The sequence below is a fragment of the Staurois parvus genome, unplaced genomic scaffold (genome assembly GCF_062004578.1).
Source record: "Staurois parvus isolate SC_StPar_1 unplaced genomic scaffold, SC_StPar_1.0 ptg000981l, whole genome shotgun sequence".
In the NCBI taxonomy this organism is placed as follows: Eukaryota; Metazoa; Chordata; class Amphibia; order Anura; family Ranidae; genus Staurois; species Staurois parvus.
Window position 1 is genome coordinate 468,303 of NW_028318777.1, and position 18,324 is coordinate 486,626.

At 43.5% G+C, this 18,324-nt stretch overlaps 1 protein-coding gene across 1 annotated transcript in view; it reads left to right on the forward strand.

The window, feature by feature from the left end:
- The window catches only part of UBE4A (ubiquitination factor E4A), an 86,607-nt gene that overhangs the window by 40,613 nt on the left and 27,670 nt on the right, over positions 1–18,324 (forward strand). Inside the window, exons 9-12 of the mRNA XM_089657318.1 lie at positions 2,753–3,086; positions 4,182–4,308; positions 9,709–10,016; positions 13,095–13,227. Coding sequence (XP_089513444.1) covers positions 2,753–3,086; positions 4,182–4,308; positions 9,709–10,016; positions 13,095–13,227 — 902 coding nt within the window. The remainder of the gene's footprint in view (positions 1–2,752; positions 3,087–4,181; positions 4,309–9,708; positions 10,017–13,094; positions 13,228–18,324) is intronic.

The window sequence follows — 18,324 nt, forward strand, 5'->3', positions numbered from 1 at the left end:
GATATGTGCTCAAAGTGCATACTCTCAGGTTTAATTTGAGAGGGTATGTACATCCAAACTGTATTAAGCAGCAATAACCATTAATAACAACAGTTAAGTTTTGCATACTATATGACCAAAACATTTGTGGACATCTATTCACCATGCTTTATGAGGTTATGTACATCCAAATTGGAGGAAGGGTTTGGGAATTACAGCTCTTAAGAGTAGCCATCCCCCCTTTTTCAAGGGACCAAAAGTAATTGGACAACTGAATATAATTATAAATAAAATGTTCATTTATTTTGTTGAGAATCCTTTACTGTCAATGACTGCCTGAAGTCTGGAACCCATGGACATTACCAAAGACTGGGTTTCCACCTATTTGATGTTTTGCCAGGCCTTAACTGCAGCTGTCTTCATTGTTCTTTGTTTGTGGGTCTTTCCGCCTTTAGTTTAGCCTTCAGCAAGTGAAATGCATGCTCAATTGGGTTGAGATCAGGTGACTGATTTGGCCGTTGCAGAATATTTCACTTCTTTCTCTTCAAACGCTCCTGGGTTGCTTTGCAGTGTGTTTTGAATTATTGTCTACCTGTACTGAAATGTGCCTGTGTCCAAATATATATGGACCTAACTGTATGTGTATGTATGTGTGTGTATATGTGTATGTATATACGTATATACACACAGTGCATCCTGCAAAGCAGAATGGGAGAAATTGCCCACAAATAGGTGTGCCAAGCGTGTAGTACTCATGACGACTTGAGGCTGTAATTAGTACTAAAGGTGCTTCAAAAAAGTGTTGAGCAAAGGCTGTGAATACTTATGTACATGTTTTTTTTATTTTTAATAAATTTCAAAGATTTCAAAATGAACTTCTTTCGAGTTGTCATTATGGGGTGTTGTTTGTAGAATGTTGAGGAAAAAAATTAATTTCATCCATTTTGGAATAAGGCTGTAACATAACAATATGTGGCAAAAGTTAAGTGCTGTGAATACTTTCTGGATGCACTGTGTGTACATGTATGTATATGTGTGTGTGTGTATATATATATATATATATATATATATATATATATATATATATATATGTACACACACACGCAGAGTACGTGTGTGTAACTTGACAGCAGCACTAGAATACAATGCAATACTAGCTCTAAAGACTAACTTTGACACTCTAAAGCAGGGTTTCTCATATGTGGTTCCGTGGAACTCTAGGGTTCTGCAAGAGGTTCCCAGGTGTTCCGCCACAATTTGCTCATCAATAGCAGGCAGCTGACAGGTAGATCGCATTCCCGGTGCCGACACAGGGAGAGGGATGCAGGGAAGTAGCTGTGATAGTGGTGGTTGTGGCATGCTGTTCCCCGCTGTCCCCTCTTTACTTTCTGTGCATACCAGGAGCTTGTATATGATATGACATCACATGAGTTGGATAAGAGAGGAGGGGACAGCGGGGAAAAAAACCATCATCACAGCTGCTTTGCATATGAAGGAAACCACTATGATAATATGTCCTGCTGTGTACCCCATAATTTGTGCTACCCCCATGTAGTGTGCCCTGCTGTGTGTCCCATAATATAATTTGCCCTATGCCCATGTAATGTGCCCTGATTGCATCTAATGTGCCCTCCTGCCACTCCATGTAATGTGCCCTGCCGACCTCCCCTATACATGGCTTATCTCATTTTTGACCCAGAATTCAGCATCTGTGCAGAAAAAAGCAAGCACAATTGTTTCTATTATTTAATACTATTTCTAAAAATAATTATTGCAATATCAAAAGCTCAAGAGCTGTGTTTTTTCAAGGATTCCCTGATGTATCCAGCTTTTTTGCCAAGCGTTCCTCCAAGGGAAAAACAAAGTTGAGAAACCCTGCTTTAAAGCAATCCTAACACTTACATGTTACCATTCAATTCGGTGAAGACGCTTTGTTAATCAGATGTGACATTTGCCTTGTGCCACTTTGTGATAATATAACTTTATATGCAATTTTTTGCATGCAGCATCCCATATCATAGCTTGCTGAATCAGGGTCGTTGTATTTTTCAAATTCCAAAATGAATTTGTTGATTTAATTCCTAAAAGAGAAAACAACAAACTGGCTTTAGAATACAACAGTCATACTCAGCCAGATGGCTGCAGCACCAATTACAGCTGCAGCTGTCCCCCTCTGCCTCTAAGACTGAGAACTGAGTGATCAATGACTGAAGATTGCTCAGTTCTTGGTCTACAGCCTGCAGAGAGCTGGTGATCTTCAGCCACTGGCTCTCTGCTCTGCCCCCCAGCGCTCACTGGAGTGCTGGGTTGTATACGGCACAGAAGTGTCTGACTCAGGCTGTTAGCGGCTCACTGAGAGGTTGAGCCAGCTGCTGGTCCAGGCTTCTAGGCGGATCCCAACCATATGGTCCGGATCTTTTCAGAGCCTGAACTGGCTCTGACATAAGTTGACAGTGGGGTTTAGCCTGCTGTCAGTTAAAAACAGGTCACAGGAGTGCAGAACAATCTGCACTCCTGTGATTCATGAAGTACAGCCAAAATAGCTTTGGCTATACATCTCCTTTTAAGTGCATAACTTCAACATACTGTTCATTCATTTTCTGATTCCTATTAGTACGTGAATGTTTTCTATAGAAGATTCTACGGCTCTTTTTACACAGCAGAATATGTTAAAATATGTACAAACGTGGAATTCAGGTCATAAGAATAATTACTGATCATTTTTGGTTAGCTGCACTTTGTATATAACTCTTTACATTTCTTTCTTGATCAGTTCATGGCTCAGTTTCATGAGAAGATTTATCAGCTTTTGAAGAACCTCCTTCAGTTATCTGCAGATACCAAGCAGCATATTTTGTTATGGCTGGGGAACTGTCTACATGCAAATGCTGGTCGTGCCAAAATTTGGGCCAGCCAGGTCCCTGAAATTTTCCTTCAGACCTATGCTTCTGATAGCTTCTTTTTAAATTTGGGTGCTGCCTTACTTCGCTTGTGCCAGCCTTTTTGTAAGCCAAAATCTGCTCGCCTGCTGACATTCAACCCCACTTACTGTGCTCTGCGTGAGATCAATGAAGAGGAGCGCAGGACCTGGAATGTCCACATGAAGGGTGAGCACAAATAACATAGATGTTTTCCCTTTTAATTATTGGAGGTGCTCTATCTAGTGTTGTTTTTCTTATGAAAGAATTGTGAAATCTTTCTTAAGTTGGCCATACACGTAAAGATTTCTCCATAGAAATCCATAGCTTCACTCATCCACACTAAAGAATGTGGATGGTTGTATCTCTTGCTGCCAGGTATTGTATTCTGACAGTTAGGACCCCAGCTCTCAAAAATACCTGAACAATGACTGCAGCTTATGGACTACAGTCACTCTTTGGCCAACCTTTTCCTATTCTGCTCCTTCGATTTCTCAGTCGAAGTTTGCCAAGATGGATAATATCGTGCAGAATAGGTTTGTGGTTTTTTTTTTTCTCAGAAGTTCAAGTTGTTTAGTGAATTATATAATTTGTGAAGTACTTACACATGATAAAACTATTGCACTAATAATAAATCAAACTCATAACTGACCAGTACTTGAGTGGGACATCACAGTAGGAAGAGCTGTTTGTGTAAGGCATTTTCTGGTAAAAGTCTGAAGAGTAACTAAAGGCAATTTTTTTTTATTTCGGATTAAGTAAGGGAGGGTTAAAACACCTGTCAGGTTTTTTTTGCCATCTGTGTCCCATAGGGGAGATTTCCCTTCATTTTCTGCCCCATTGCCAAACAGGAAGTGATCGGAAATCCCTCCAAAGTGAGGGAATCCTGGTGGGTGTCACCAGAACTACTGTCCACATGGGAATATTTCTCCTTTATTACTGTTCTGGTGTCAACCCAAAATTTGGGATTGTCCTTTACTTTCACTTTCGATGAATATGGTAAACAGGTCAAACAGAGAGGGTGACTCTCCTATACCAGAGCACAGACAGCAATAAAAACTGACAGGTGTTCCAATCCCTTTCCATTGTATAAAAATAAAAAAATAAAAAAGTTTGCCTTTTAGTTCCATTTCAATGTTCCACAAAAAATGAACTAAACTGTTTCAACATCTCAAGTTAAAAAAAGAAGTTTTTCTGTCTACCCAGTCATTACCCTACTTATCTAATGTACATTCATTACCTATATACTCAACTCTGTCATTCAATATTTTCTACTCCACGTAGGACTCAACAAAGAAACTTGTTTAATTCCAACTGCTGATGACCAGCAACCGGACTTTCCTCAGACCTTCAACTTGGTGACAGAAAACTTGGTGCTCACACAGTACACACTTCATTTAGGCTTTCACAGGTACATTATTATTATTATTATACAGTATTTATAAAGCGCCAATAGTTCGCTCAGCGCTGTACATTACAGAGGGGGATGGAACATGTGACAGAACAATACCAATACAATGCAAAACATGAGGGGATTGAGGACCCTGCTCTTTCGAGCTTACAATCTAGGAGGGAGGGGATGGTGGCACAGGAGGAGATAGCTGTGGGGGATGGAGTGGTAGGAAGAGTGGAGGAGGTCTGCAAGTTAGCAGGGGGTGGGGTAGGCTTCCCTGAAGAGATAGGTTTTCAGGGTGCACCTAAAGGAGAGGAGAGTAGGTGATAATCTGATGGGTTGGGGCAGGGAGTTCCAGAGGATGGGTGACACCCTGGAGAAGTCCTGGAGGCGGACATGGGAGGAGGAGACCAGGGAGCTAGAGAGAAGGAGGTCTTGTGAGGAGCGGAGTGTGCGTGCTGGGCGGTACTTGGATATTAGGTCAGTGATGTAGTTCGGGGCAGTATGGTGGACGGCTTTGTACGTCAGTGTTAGGATTTTGAATTTGATCCGTTGCGCAATCGGAAGCCAGTGGAGGGATTGGCAGAGGGGGGTGGCGGAAATGGAGCGGTTGGAAAGGTGAATGAGTCTGGCAGCCGTATTCAGGATCGACTGAAGCAGGGATAGCCAGCGGCGAGGCAGGCCAGTGAGGAGGGAGTTGCAGTAGTCGAGTCGTGATATGATGAGGGAGTGGATGAGCTGTTTAGTGTTTTTTGGGGTTAGGAACATGCGTATTTTGGCGATGTTGCGCAGGTGGAGTCTGCACGAGTTTGTTAAAGATTGGACTTGGGGCTGGAAGGATAGGTTGGAGTCCAGAATGACACCAAGTACTCTGGCCTGTGGGGCGGGTTTGATGGTGGCGTTATTGGATGTGATGGAGAAGTCAATGGGGGGTGGTGTGCGGGCTGGGGGGAAGACAAGAAACTCGGTTTTGGAGAGGTTCAGTTTAAGGAAGTGGAGTGACATCCAGTCTGATATGTCGCTCAGTAGGTGTGTGATTCGGGCGGAGACCGAGGGGGTGAGGTGGGGGGTTGAGAGATAGATTTGTGTGTCGTCGGCATAGAGGTGGTAGTTGAAGCCGTGAGAGTGCATGAGTTGGCCAAGGGAGGAGGTATAGATGGAGAAGAGAAGGGGCCCAAGGACAGAGCCTTGAGGGACCCCAACAGAGAGGGGGAGTGAGGGGGAGGTGGTAGCATTATAGGTAACGCTAAAAGAGCGTTGTGACAGGTAGGATGAGAGCCAGAAGAGAGCAGAATCTTTGAGGCTGAGGGAGTGTAGTTTTTTGAGGAGGAGGGGGTGGTCGACTGTGTCGAAGGCCGCAGAGAGGTCAAGGAGTAGGAGCACTGAATAGTGGCCATTAGCTTTGGCGGTTAGTAGGTCGTTGGAGAGTTTGAGTAAGGCAGTTTCGGTGGAGTGTAGGGGACAGAAGCCAGAATGTAGGGGATCGAGGAGGTTGTTGTCGTTGAGGTGAGAGCTTAGGCGGGTGTAGACTAGGTGCTCGAGGAGTTTAGATGTGAATGGGAGCAGGGAGATGGGTCTGAGGTTGTTCGGGTCATTGGGGTCCAGGGAGGGCTTTTTAAGTATGGAGGTGATGTGTGCATGTTTCAGAGGGGAGGGGAAAGTGCCGGAGGAGAGGGAGAGATTGAAGATGTGGGTGAGGGAGCGTAGGATGGAGGGGGAGGGAGGCCGTAGGAGTTGTGAGGGGATAGGGTCGAGGGGGCAGGTGGTGAGGCGGGCAGCAGAGAGGATCTTGGAGACTTCCTCGATGGTAGTAAGGTCAAAGGTGCGGAGTGTTGGGGGAGCTTCAGTATGAGGAATGTAGGGTGGGGTGCAAGTGGAGGTCAGAGCAGTGGTGGGGCTGTGGGAGAGGGGTGATGAGGGGGCAGCTGAGTGAGGTGGGAATGGGGTTGGAGGGAGTTTGAGCAGCGACGAAGTCCCTGCGGGTTATGTCGAGGGGGGATGAGGGGGTAGCTGTGTGAGAGGGGACGGGTTGAGAGGGCGTGTGAGTTGCGGCGATGTCCTTGCGAATTGTGTCAATCTTGTTTTTGAAGTGATTGGCAATCTCAAGGGCAGTGAGTGAGGTGCGGGGTGGAGGTGGAGGTGGCGAGAGTAGAGAGTTGAAGGTGGAGAAGAGTCGGCGAGGATTGGAGGAGAGGGCCTTGATGAGGGTCAGGAAGTAGGCTTGTTTGGCTGCGTGGAGGGGGGAGGTGTAGGTGTGGAAGGCAGATTTGTAGCGGGTGAAGGCTTGTTGGGATGTGGTTTTGCGCCATAGTTGCTCCAGGGCATGACTGTGTCGTTTGAGGGTTTTGGTGTGATCAGTCTGCCAGGGCTGGAGTGGTCGGGATCTGATGTTGCGTGTGGTTAAAGGCGCTAGTGAGTCAAGGGCTGTTTACAGCGCGTTGTTGTAGGCAGTCATAGCCAAGTCGGGGCAGGATAGGGGGAGGATGCTGTCATGGAGTTGATCAGCTGCAGAGTGGAGGGGGGCAGGGTTAAGGTTGCGGAGGGTACGGCTGGTAGTAGTGTGACATTTGGAGGGGTAGGCGTTAGAGGACGAGGAGATAGAGAAGGTAATCAGGTTGTGGTCAGAGAGAGGGAAGGGGGTGTTAGTGAGGTTGTGGGGAGCGCATCGGTTGGAGAAGATGAGATCAAGGATATTACCGTTGGAGTGGGTGGTGGATTGTATGCACTGTGCAAGTGCAAAGGAGGAGGTTAAGTGGAGGAGATGGGATGTGTCCGGGTTGTCGAGGTTGACAGGGATGTTGAAATCCCCAAGGATGATGGTGGGTAGCTCAGAGGAGAGGAAGAAGAGTAGCCAGGAGGAAAAGTCATCCAGGAAGCGGGATATGGATCCAGGAGGCCGGTATATCACAGCAATCTTCAGGGGGGTTGGGGAGAATAGTCGGATGCAGTGGGCCTCGAAGGAGGAGAAGGATAGGGAGGGGGGGTTTGGGAGGACTCGGAAAGGTGCTCTGCGGTGACAGGAGCAGACCAACCCCACCACCTTTACCACCGTTAGGCCTGGGTGAGGGGGTCCAGGTGAGACCTCCGTAGGAGAGTGGAGCAGGGGAGGTAGAGTCAGTGGCCTGGATGCAGGTTTCCGTAATCGCCAGGAGGTTGAGAGAGCGGGAAACAAAGAGGTCATGGATGGCGGTAAGCTTGTTGCACACCGATCGGGCGTTCAGGAGTGCACATGAAAACGGGGGGGAGATTTTAGGGAGCAGGGGGACAGATACTAAGTTGCGGGGGTTGTGGCAGGACGTGAAGGTGGGAGGGTGTTGTGCGGGTGAGGGAGGTGGTGGAGCGCCAGGATTCAGGGAGATGTCCCCCGCGGTTAGGAGGAGGAGAAGGGTGAGAAAGGTGGCATGGGAGCGGGATGTGCAGGAGCGTGAGAAACTACTAGTGGAGGTGTTTGGGTCAGTGGGAGAGTGGAGTAATAGGAGAAGGTGGTGGGTGCCGTAGAGGGGCGAAGGAAGCAGTGAGGACACAATATATAATTGTTTGGGAGGGGCAGAGGGATATAGTGAATGGATTTTGGGAATGGAGGAGAGGAAAATGAGAAGGAGGAGTGGAAGAGGCATTTTGGGGACGTGATGAGAGCAGTAGTAGGGAGATGATAGCAATGAGGGGGAGATGTACAAGTTTTGGGGTGGAGCAGAGGGGTAAAGAAATGAGATTTGGGAACAGAGGATAGTAATATGATAAGGAGAAGAGGGGCGTATTATATAAAGATACACGGAGTGGGACTCGGGTATGTAAGAGAGGTTTCCCAGGGTGTATGCTTGCAGTCTGTCAGGCGTGCAGTAGAGTTTCTTGCTGTTGTTGTGTCTTCATGCTGCTTAAGTTCAACTGCTGTGTTTAACTGCTTTGCACTCCTTCAACGCAGCACTCAATCAAAAGCAGCACCCCCATCAGAGACTGTGCCCCCCATCAGTGATCTCCCCCCATGAGCTGATCTAAATTTATAGGGAGATGCTCAAATGAGCATTCAACTCCACCCCAATTAGAAGCTGATAAGGATCACATGAATAGTGGGGGATGTTTCATTGGGAACAGGCTACAGTCGTAAACCTGAGTGCAGCTATAGGTGAGGACTGGTCAACATATACACAAATATAAATACACCATTTGTTCTGAATTTAACAGGAGTCAATGCGTTTTTCTAGTGAAAAAGAGGTTTTCATTTGGGCATAGGGTGAGTGAAATGAGGATCGGTGTAGTTGAATGTCCTCCATGGCACATGTCCTTATTTGAAAAGAAGGTGCTCTTTTGTATAGATTGGATGTAATAAACATGGTTTGGGGGAAGAAGCTGGGTTAGACATGGCCATAGGTCATAGTTTGTTATTGCGTAATAGTGTATCCATTTCAGTATGATTGGACTTTCCAAAAATATTAAACAGCAAACACCAGGAAAGCAACAAAATGAGTTTTTAACACCTCTTTAATTTTTTTAAATTTGCCAGTATAATATGTAAAATACTTCTCTGGCTTAGCCTTTTGGTAGCAAGAAGAATTTCAAGCAACAGTGTTGTTTATACTAGTTTGAAAAAGTGTTCAAAAAGGTGGACAGCCGAAAGACTGAATATCAGCTGGTATCGAGCAGTTCAACAGTCTAACAACCGATTTTTATCGAACAGGCATGCTGGAAAACCAGCATCCAAACCTCGCTTGCAGCCAATGGCTGCGAGCGCTAATCATTGTGTCCTAGTGAGAGGGGGGCAGTCCCCCTATCAGAGCACAATAGTTGAATGGGGGAAGATCGCCCCAATAATATTGCTTAGTTAGTACAGTGACCTCTGTTTTTTTTCCTTCAGCCCGCCTGCCCAGCCATTGGATAATAAGTAGCTTTTGAAGCTGCTAATTCTGTAGTTAGCTGCACATTCTGCAAACATTCATTTTGCAGCTGAGCTATGACTCACTGAAAGTGCTGCAACCTAGTCTTTTAATTGACAGTAAATCTGTTTTTTTTCTAGTTACAAAAATAGGGCAGCAATTATGTAAAAGCTACAAATAATTCATACAACATAGCCTCAAACTGTGGCTTTAACAGTGTTTTGTCTTTCAGTAATTTTCTGATTATCCACAATATATGGAATTGTTGGTTTGGGTTAAAATAAAAGTGAATTAAAAGCATTGCAAGCAAAAGATTGGCCTTTGGTATTAAAATGCTGCACTGGTTACTATGTTAATTATTGGTTTGGGTAAATATTAAAAGGTATTCAAAGTGTTGGAGGCACAAGCGTAGTCTTTAGTATTGGTGTACTGGGCTGCTGCACTGTCCTGTGTGAATCTTCCTATACAGCTGAAAATGTCATGTTTTTTTCTTATTGAAAGCAGGGTTGGATTGTGAATAAAATGCTTATTTAAATGCTGATTGCAGGTTGCATGAGCAAATGGTAAAAGTGAACCAAAGCCTGCACAGACTGCAAGGAGCATGGAGAGATGCCCAGCAGAATGGCAACCCCAGTGCCGAGAACCTAAGAGAACAGTTTGAGCGCCTTATGACAATTTATTTGTGCTTGAAAGCAGCTCTAAGTGAACCTCACACCCTACAGAACTGCCTCAATCTACAAGTTTCTACTGCTGTCCTGCTGGTACAAATCGCATTGGGTAATCGAGGCACAGAGCTGATTCCACTCACCTTTCCTCTGTCGGATGTACAGCACAGTGCCCTGGCCTATGTACCAGGTAACATTCTCTACTATGTGAGTAGCTGGAAGTTAAACTGCTGTTGCTTCCACTGACCTTTCTTTCCGGTAACCTGTCCTGAGCCAAAGAGTGCCTAAGTTAATAGTGCTGAAGTGCAGGCATCTTGTGGTGCTTGCAGGTACCTGTGTCAGTGTGCAAATGATCCCTGTATCCTCATGGAACTCTTGGGTCCTATGCCCTAGCTGTACACAGGGTCTTAGCCTCTTTCCAAGTTGCTAGTAAAGTGGTTCTAAAGGCTAACATTTATTACCTTAATGCATTCCCTGCATTAAAGTAAAAAATGTTTACGTTGCAGTATTGCCCCCTCAACCCCCCCTCCCCCTTACACAAAGTCAGAAACTAGGGCAGAAAGAACTTGTTGGCACTAAGGGGTTTATTTACTAAAGTTGGAGAGTGCAAAATCAGGCTCACTTCTACATAGAAACCAATCAGCTTCTAACTTCAGCTTGTTCAATTAAGCTTTGGCAATAAAACCTGGAAGCTGATTGATTTCTATGCAGAACTGAGCCTGATTTTGCACTCTCCAGCTTTAGTAAATAAACCAATAACTGTCCGTTTGTTCAAGATCTTTTCTGTCTTACAGAGTTACGTATGTTATTTCTGCATATTCTTTAAATTAATTTTTCATTTTATCCACAAGGTGAGGCAGAAAAAAAAGATTGGGAAGATTTAGGTCAAATTCTAATCATCTGTTTTGTTGCAATTACCCCTTTTCAATGGATTAATTGACACATAGGGGTTGATTTACTAAAACTAGAGAGTGGAAAATCTGGTGCAACTCTGCATAAAAACCAATTGGCTTCCAGTTTTTTTTTTGTCAAAGCTTAAAGGATATTTTCACCTTTCATAACATGTTACACCCATATTCAGGTTGTAACATGTTATGAAAGGACCACTTTGACAGCGGTGATTCCAAAACCCCATCCCCACCATTCATTCCTCCATCACAACTGGTGCAAAATACCTAGTACTTCTGGATATGGGGAGCATGTGATCTCCTCACATGATGTAGTGCTCAGGCCTAACCGCCAATAACTAGGTTTTAGCACTTAAAAAGGAAGAAAAAACAAACGCTGCACTCCGAGAGCCCAAGTGTCAGAGAAATGAAAGAGGCTTCAACTTGAGTCCATCCTGGTCAAACATATTAAAGCGTTTGGCCCCACCCACAGGGCTTATTCATGGACATATGACTAAGCCCTGTGGGTGGGGTGAAACATGTCTGGGGATGTGGCCTGGATAGAAATGGATTAAAGCCGTTTTCACTGCTCTGACACTTAGGCTCTCGTTGGAGTGCGGCCCTTGTTTTTCTTCCTGTTAATGTGCATACATTGAGCCGAGACAGGCTCTTTCAACGCTCACGCCCTTTTAGTGTAAATCACCATGTCATGTGGAATGGGGACCTGGAGAAGCAGCTTAAGCTCTCTTATTTTATAGGTTTTAGCATTGTCACATGACTAAGAGGGTACTGTCAACACTCTAATCTAGACTCCCACAGTAGCAGAAACACAAGATTTTGGTGGCAGCTGCATCAGAGGAAGGAACAGTGCGGAATCACTATAGAGGTAAGTATCATTGGACCAAGGGGAATGCTTTTACACAGACACTGTTACTTTTTCCTGAATGGGTGAAGTGAGAATGTCTGTTGAAGCACTTCTTGACTCCATACATATATTTTCCTATTGCATCAGGTCTTGAGCCTGGCTATTAGGGAGAAACATTGGGCTTGACATAGTTACATAGTTAGTCTGGCTGAAAAAAGACAAAAGTCCATCCAGTTCAACCATTTTTTAAAAAAACGTTATCCTACAGCCACAGTTGATCCAGAGGAAGGCAAAAAACCCATCAAAGCATGATCCAATTTGCTCCTGCATGGGAAAAAATTCCTTCCTGATCCCCCGAGAGGCAGTCAGATATTCCCTGGATCAACTTGACATTAAATGTTAGTATCCAGTTATATTCTGTGTATCCAAGAAAGAATCCAGGCCCTTTTTTAAAGCAATCCACTGAGCTGACCAGAACCAACTCCTGAGGGAGTCTATTCCACATTTTCACAGCTCTTACTGTGAAGAAACCTTTTCATGCTTGGAGATTAAATTTCTTTTCCTCCAGACATAAAGAGTGCCCCCTTGTCCTCTGTGATGACCTCAGGGTGAATAACTCTACACCGAGTTCACTATATGAACCACTGATGTATTTATACATGTTGATCATATCCCCCCTTCATCTCCTATTCTCAAGAGAGAATACATTCAGTTCCTTTAATCTTTCCTCATAGCTGATCTCCTCCATGCCTCTTATCAGTTTGGTTGCCCTTCTCTGTACTTTCTCCAGTTCCCCAATGTTCTTTTTGTGAATTGGTGCCCAAAACTGAACTGCATATTCCAGATGAGGTGTTACTAATGATTTGTACAGGGGTAATATGATATCTCTCTCTCTGGAGTCTATACCTCTTTTAATATAAGAGAGGATTTTGCTTGCTTTACAAACCGCAGCTTGGCCTTGCATGCCATTATTAAGCTTGTAATCTACCAGAACTCCCAGATCCTTCTCCACCATTGATTCCCCCAGTTGTACCCCCCCTAGTATGTATGATGCAGGCATATTCTTAGCACCCAAGTGCATAACCTTACATTTATCAACATTAAACCTCATTTGCCACATAGTTGCCCAATTAAACAGTACATTGAGGTCGGCTTGTAAATTGAAGACATCCTGTAAGGACGTTATTCCACTGCACAGCTTGGTGTCATCTGCAAAGACTGAAGTGGTATTTTTAATCCCAGACCCTATATCGTTCATAAATATATTAAAAAGTAAGGGTCCCAACACTGAACCTTGGGGTACACCACTGACAACTCTAGACCATTCTGAGTATGTTGACAATTTAACATGTAGTTTGTAGACCTATATTGATTTTTTCTTGTTATTCTCTGCTATATATTTTTTTGGGTCATCCAACACCGAAACGAAAACCTTCACATAATAGAAAACAGCAAATATCGGTATAAAAACATCTGTTAGGTTTATTCCATAATTATACTGTCTGTTTTTTAACAGAATTCTTCGCTGATAATCTGGGTGATTTTTTCATCTTTCTGAGACGGTTTGCAGATGAAGTTTTGGAAACTGCTGCTGAATCTTTAGAACAGATACTGGACTTTATTACTGTGTTCTTAGGCAGTGTTGAAAGGTAAGAATTACAGGAAGTATGGGAAGCGATACTGCACTGGGAATGTAGAGCAAAAGTTTTGTATCACTTTCAGCATTTAAGAAATGTACTTTTTAGCTTTACAGGACCATGTCACCCGCAATGTCACAACCACAATATTGTTTTATATTATTATGATATGTGTGCTTTATTCGTAACTAATATTGTCCCATGAGGGCTAAGATTTTATTACTTAAGGCAGAACTCTAGAAAAACTTACAAAAACTGATTAAATGCATATATGGTTGACATTTTATTTGCCAAAAAATTTCCATATTTGCCAGAAAATTTTTTTGCATCCAGATCTGATGTTTACAGCTCTGCTACACAGCACCGCAGGACATCTGTTTTATGTTCTTTGCTTTTTTTTTTTATTTTTGCAGTAACACTTACAGGTCTTTTTCCTTCTTTGTCCAGTCAAGTTGGAGGGGGAAGCAGCAGACTGATCATTCTCCTATCAGCATGTTCTTTGTTAGCACATGAGCAGTGCAGCACAGCTTCTTCTGAATGCTAACTATAATTCATAGGAAATAAATGCAGCATAAAGGAGTCGGGGCATACCTTTTGCATCAGCACAGTAATTGTTCTTAAATTTCCAGGTATATTTATATGTGCTCTATCCACTACATGGAATAATATCTCCAAAGCAGCCCACAAACTATAATGGAGATTCAAAATTATTGAGAGCCGTTTTGAAGCAATCCCAGTGAATGACATACCGCTACAATGTTTCAATAGCAGAACTGGAGCAAGGCGGGAATTAAGTCCAGTTCGTCAGGGGGGAGGAACCGCAATATGGCGCTGTGAGCAGCGTGGCCGGGCAATGCGGTATGCTGACCCGCCGCAGCCCTGCTGATGGAGATCAATGAGGACTGTGCATAGAAGGAGTTCTTTTACCTGGAGCCTGGGAGCGGAGACGCATGCCGTGGTGTGCCGCTAATGACCAGTATCCGCTGAGGAATCGGAGTGGTGCAGGTCGGTGAATGGTGCGAGGGGTGGGCGGAGAGCAGCAGGAGTGTAGAGGTGGTGGTGATCGGAAGGACTAAGAGCCGAGGTCCTAGGAGCAAGGAGAGGACCCGATAGGCATCCGAAGACCGCCTGCATGGGCGGACGGGAGCCTGCATAGTAGACTCATAGGAGGCTGGCAGGCTGTAACATACCTCTTGTGCTGGGACTGAAGTGGAGTGGAGATGAAAAATGAAAAGTGGTATTAAAGCAATAAAATTGGACTTGCCCTAATGCAGTATTTATACCACCATTAGCCCCCCCCCCTATAAAAGCTCAGATGTATAGAGGAGATAATGGAACTTGTAAAGTTCCAGTGGACAAGTTGAAAAAGAGCACACAGGATGGGAATTCTGTAGAATAAGAATGTTGGCAACTGTATGAAGAGGAAAAACAGGAGAAGGAGGTTTTAATAAAAAAAAAAAGAGAGAAAATACTGTCATATAGCTGGACTTTACACTATTCGAATATCGCACAATTGGAAAATGAGTATAATTTTGCTGCCTTGGGAGTGGCAAAGTTGAAGAGAAATCAACGAGTATTTTATCTCACTGTGAAAAAATTGGGAAGAAGAGAGAATAAAAGAGGGAACAACTAACAAAAATGAGGAATACAGCGACTAAAGGAGGGAGCGCAAAACCCCCCCAAGCAATAGCTAGTTCTTCAAATATAAAAAAATACTTGCCTACCCAAGGGAAAAAAAGTCCTGAACCTCAAAACGAAGAAAATTATCAAGTAAGGCATATTAACTTAGGAAGAGAACAAGATAGATTGTCTTATGGGACGATGGAGGAGAATCAGGAGAGAGATTCCTCTCATATGGAAAATACAGGAAAACAAAGAGGAGGAGATCAAGATGGGGCCATGGTCCATCCAATTTCAAAACTAGGTCTATCTGAAATGTGTGCAAAAATGGAGACTGTATTGAAAAAAGAGATTGGGAACTTAAGGGGAAATCTGAGTCATCTGTTAGGACGAATGGAGGAATTAAGAGAAAATCGGAGGAACAGGAAAAAAAAATTAAGTATCTAGAGAAGCAAGTAGAAGAGAGGTGGAGAAAACAGAGGGATCTATTCATCAAATTGGAAGAATAAGAGAACTTTTTTAGAAGGAATAACCTGAGGATTAGAGGGTTGCCGGAAGAATTGGGACAAGATGAGGATCTCTCAGAAAAAAATAAATAAAATCTGTAACCCATTAATGGAAAGGGAAATGACTGAGACCCTTAAAATGGACAGAGTTTTTAGGATTAGACACCCAAAGGGAATTCCTGTTGAAAGTCCTAGAGATGTGATCGTGAAGTTCCAGAATCTAGGAAATAGAGAATGGATCTGGAGAGGGATTCAGGACTTTTCCGAAATAAAATATGAAGAAGCAGTCTTACAAATCTTCGCAGATATGGCCCCAGAGACACTGGCTAGGAGGGGGCTTTAAAACCTTTATTAATCCATATGAGAGAGAAAAATGTCAGATACAACTGGGGGTCGCCTGCTTCTTTGATTGGCTGGAAAGACGGAAGATCAGCAAGACTGAGATATCCTGAAGACTATAATGACTTTTGTGATAAATTAGATTTGCAGAGAGTATTGGTCCGGGGATGGTCTGAGGGAGCTAGGTAGGAAGAAGTTCAGGGGTCAGGAAGGTGGCATCAGGTTCTAAGGAGGAGGAACTAGGAGGAAGTGAATTAGTAGGGAGGGGGGTGGAATAAGGAGAGGGGGGGGCAAGGGATTGGAAGACAGAGGGAGGTGAGGTGGGTGGTGGGAATAGCATCTCGCTCTCCGTTTTTTTTTTTCTCTTCATCCTTTGCCCAAACCTTTTCCTCTCCCCATGGTTTTGTGTAAGGATATGACTACATAGCGCACTCCCCAATGGTACGTACTCCCTAAGGGATGGCGGAGCGTTGGGGGGGTGGGTTTAAGCGGCTGGGGCGGGGGGATGTTTACATGTTATGTGCAATTAAACCATGGCAACATCTAATGTTTGTGTAGTATTATGTTCAGCAGACTGTGTTCTTCTATTGTTGTGACTTAGATGACGTTCAGAGCACATTTTATGCCCAATTCATGCAAAACTCCACGTAATCCCAAGGGGTTCACATACTTTTTCTTGCAACTGTATAAACATCAGTTAGTAGATGTGTGGAGGATAAATCATCCTAGGGAAAAAGATTACACCTTTTACTCTCAAGCACATGGTTCATACTCAAGACTGGACTATATAATGATTGAGCACAGACAACTTGAGGCATTGAAAGGATCTAATATAGAGGTCATGTCATTATCTGACCACTCCCTTGTCACGATCAGGTCACAAATAGGGAAGGGTGAAGATAAAGTTACCTCCTGGAAATTAAATGAATCACTCTTGCAGGACCCCGAAGTGGAGAAGAGGTTAAGACGGGAGATAGAACAATTTTTTTGAATTAAATAAGACTGAGGGAATGTCTGAAGCAACAGTCTGGGAAACACATAAGACTTACTTAAGAGGTATATTGATCATCATAGGTATAGAAAAGAAGAAGGAAAGAAGGGGGAAAATAAAATGGATTATAGAAGAACTATATAAACTGCAACAAATGCATAAAAAAAGAAGGGTATACAGTGGGGATCGAAAGTTTGGGCACCCCAGCTAAAAATTTGTATTAATGGCATAAAGAAGCCAAGGAAAGATGGAAAAATCTCCAAAAGGCATCAAATTACAAATTAGACATTTTTATAATATGTGAACAAAAGTTAGATTTTATTTCCATCATTTACACTTTCAAAATAACAGAAAACAAAAAAATGGCGTCTGCAAAAGTTTGGGCACCCTGCAGAGTTAATATCTTGTACTGCCCCCTTTGGCAAGTATCACAGCTTGTAAACACTTTTTGTAGCCAGCCAAGAGTCTTTCAATTCTTGTTTGAGGTATCTTTGCCCATTCTTCCTTACAAAAGTCTTCCAGTTCTTTGAGATTTCTGGACTGTCTGTCACGCACTGCTCTTTTAAGGTCTATCCATAGATTTTCAATTATGTTGAGGTCAGGAGATTGTGAAGGCCATGGTAAAACCTTCAGTTTACGCCTCTTGATGTAATCCCCCGAGGATTTCGAGGTGTGTTTAGGATCATTATCCATTTGTAGAAGCCATCCTCTCTTTAACTTCAGCTTTTTCACAGATGGCATCAAGTTACCATCCAAAATTTGCTGAAATTTTATTGAATCCTTTTTTCCTTCTACTCGTGAGATGTTCCCTGTGCCACTGGCTGCAACACAACCCCAAAGCATGATTGATCCAACCCCATGCTTAACAGTTGGACACAGGTTCTTTTCATTAAATTCTGTGCCCCTTCTTCTCCAAACGTATCTTTGCTCATTCCAGCCAAAAAGTTCAATTTTAACCTCATCGGTCCACAGAACGTGTTTCCAAAATGCATCAGGCTTGTCTATATGTTCATTTGCAAAGTTCAAACGATGATTTTTGTGGTGAGGACGTAGAAGAGGTTTTCTTCTGATGACTCTTCCATGAAGACCATATTTGTACAAGTATCTCTTTATAGTGGAATAGTGTACCACAACTCCAGTGTCTGCCAGATCTTTCTGGAGGTCTCGTGCAGTCAAACGTGGGTTTTGAATTGTTTTTCTCACAATCCTGCAAGCTGTTCTGTCTGATATTTTTCTTGGTCTTCTAGATGTTGCTTTAACTTCCACTGTTCCTGATGACTGCCATTTCTTAATTACATTCCGAACAGAGGATATTGACATCTGAAAACGCTTTGCTATCTTCTTATAGCCTTCTGCAGCTTTGTGAGCGTCAACTATTTTCAGTTTCAGTTTTCTAGACAACTGCTTAGAAGAACCCATGGTGCTGATTGTTGGGGCAAGGTCAGATGAGTCTGGGCATTTAAAACCTTTGAGATTGACATCACCTGGTCTTCCCAGACGATGATTGAGAACAATCCATGACACTGGCAGGTCTCAGCTTGGCAAAGGGGGCAGTGCATGCTATAAATTCTGCAGGGTGCCCAAACTTTTGCAGACACCATTTTTTTGGTTTCTGTTATTTTGAAAGTGTAAATGATGGAAATAAAATCTAAC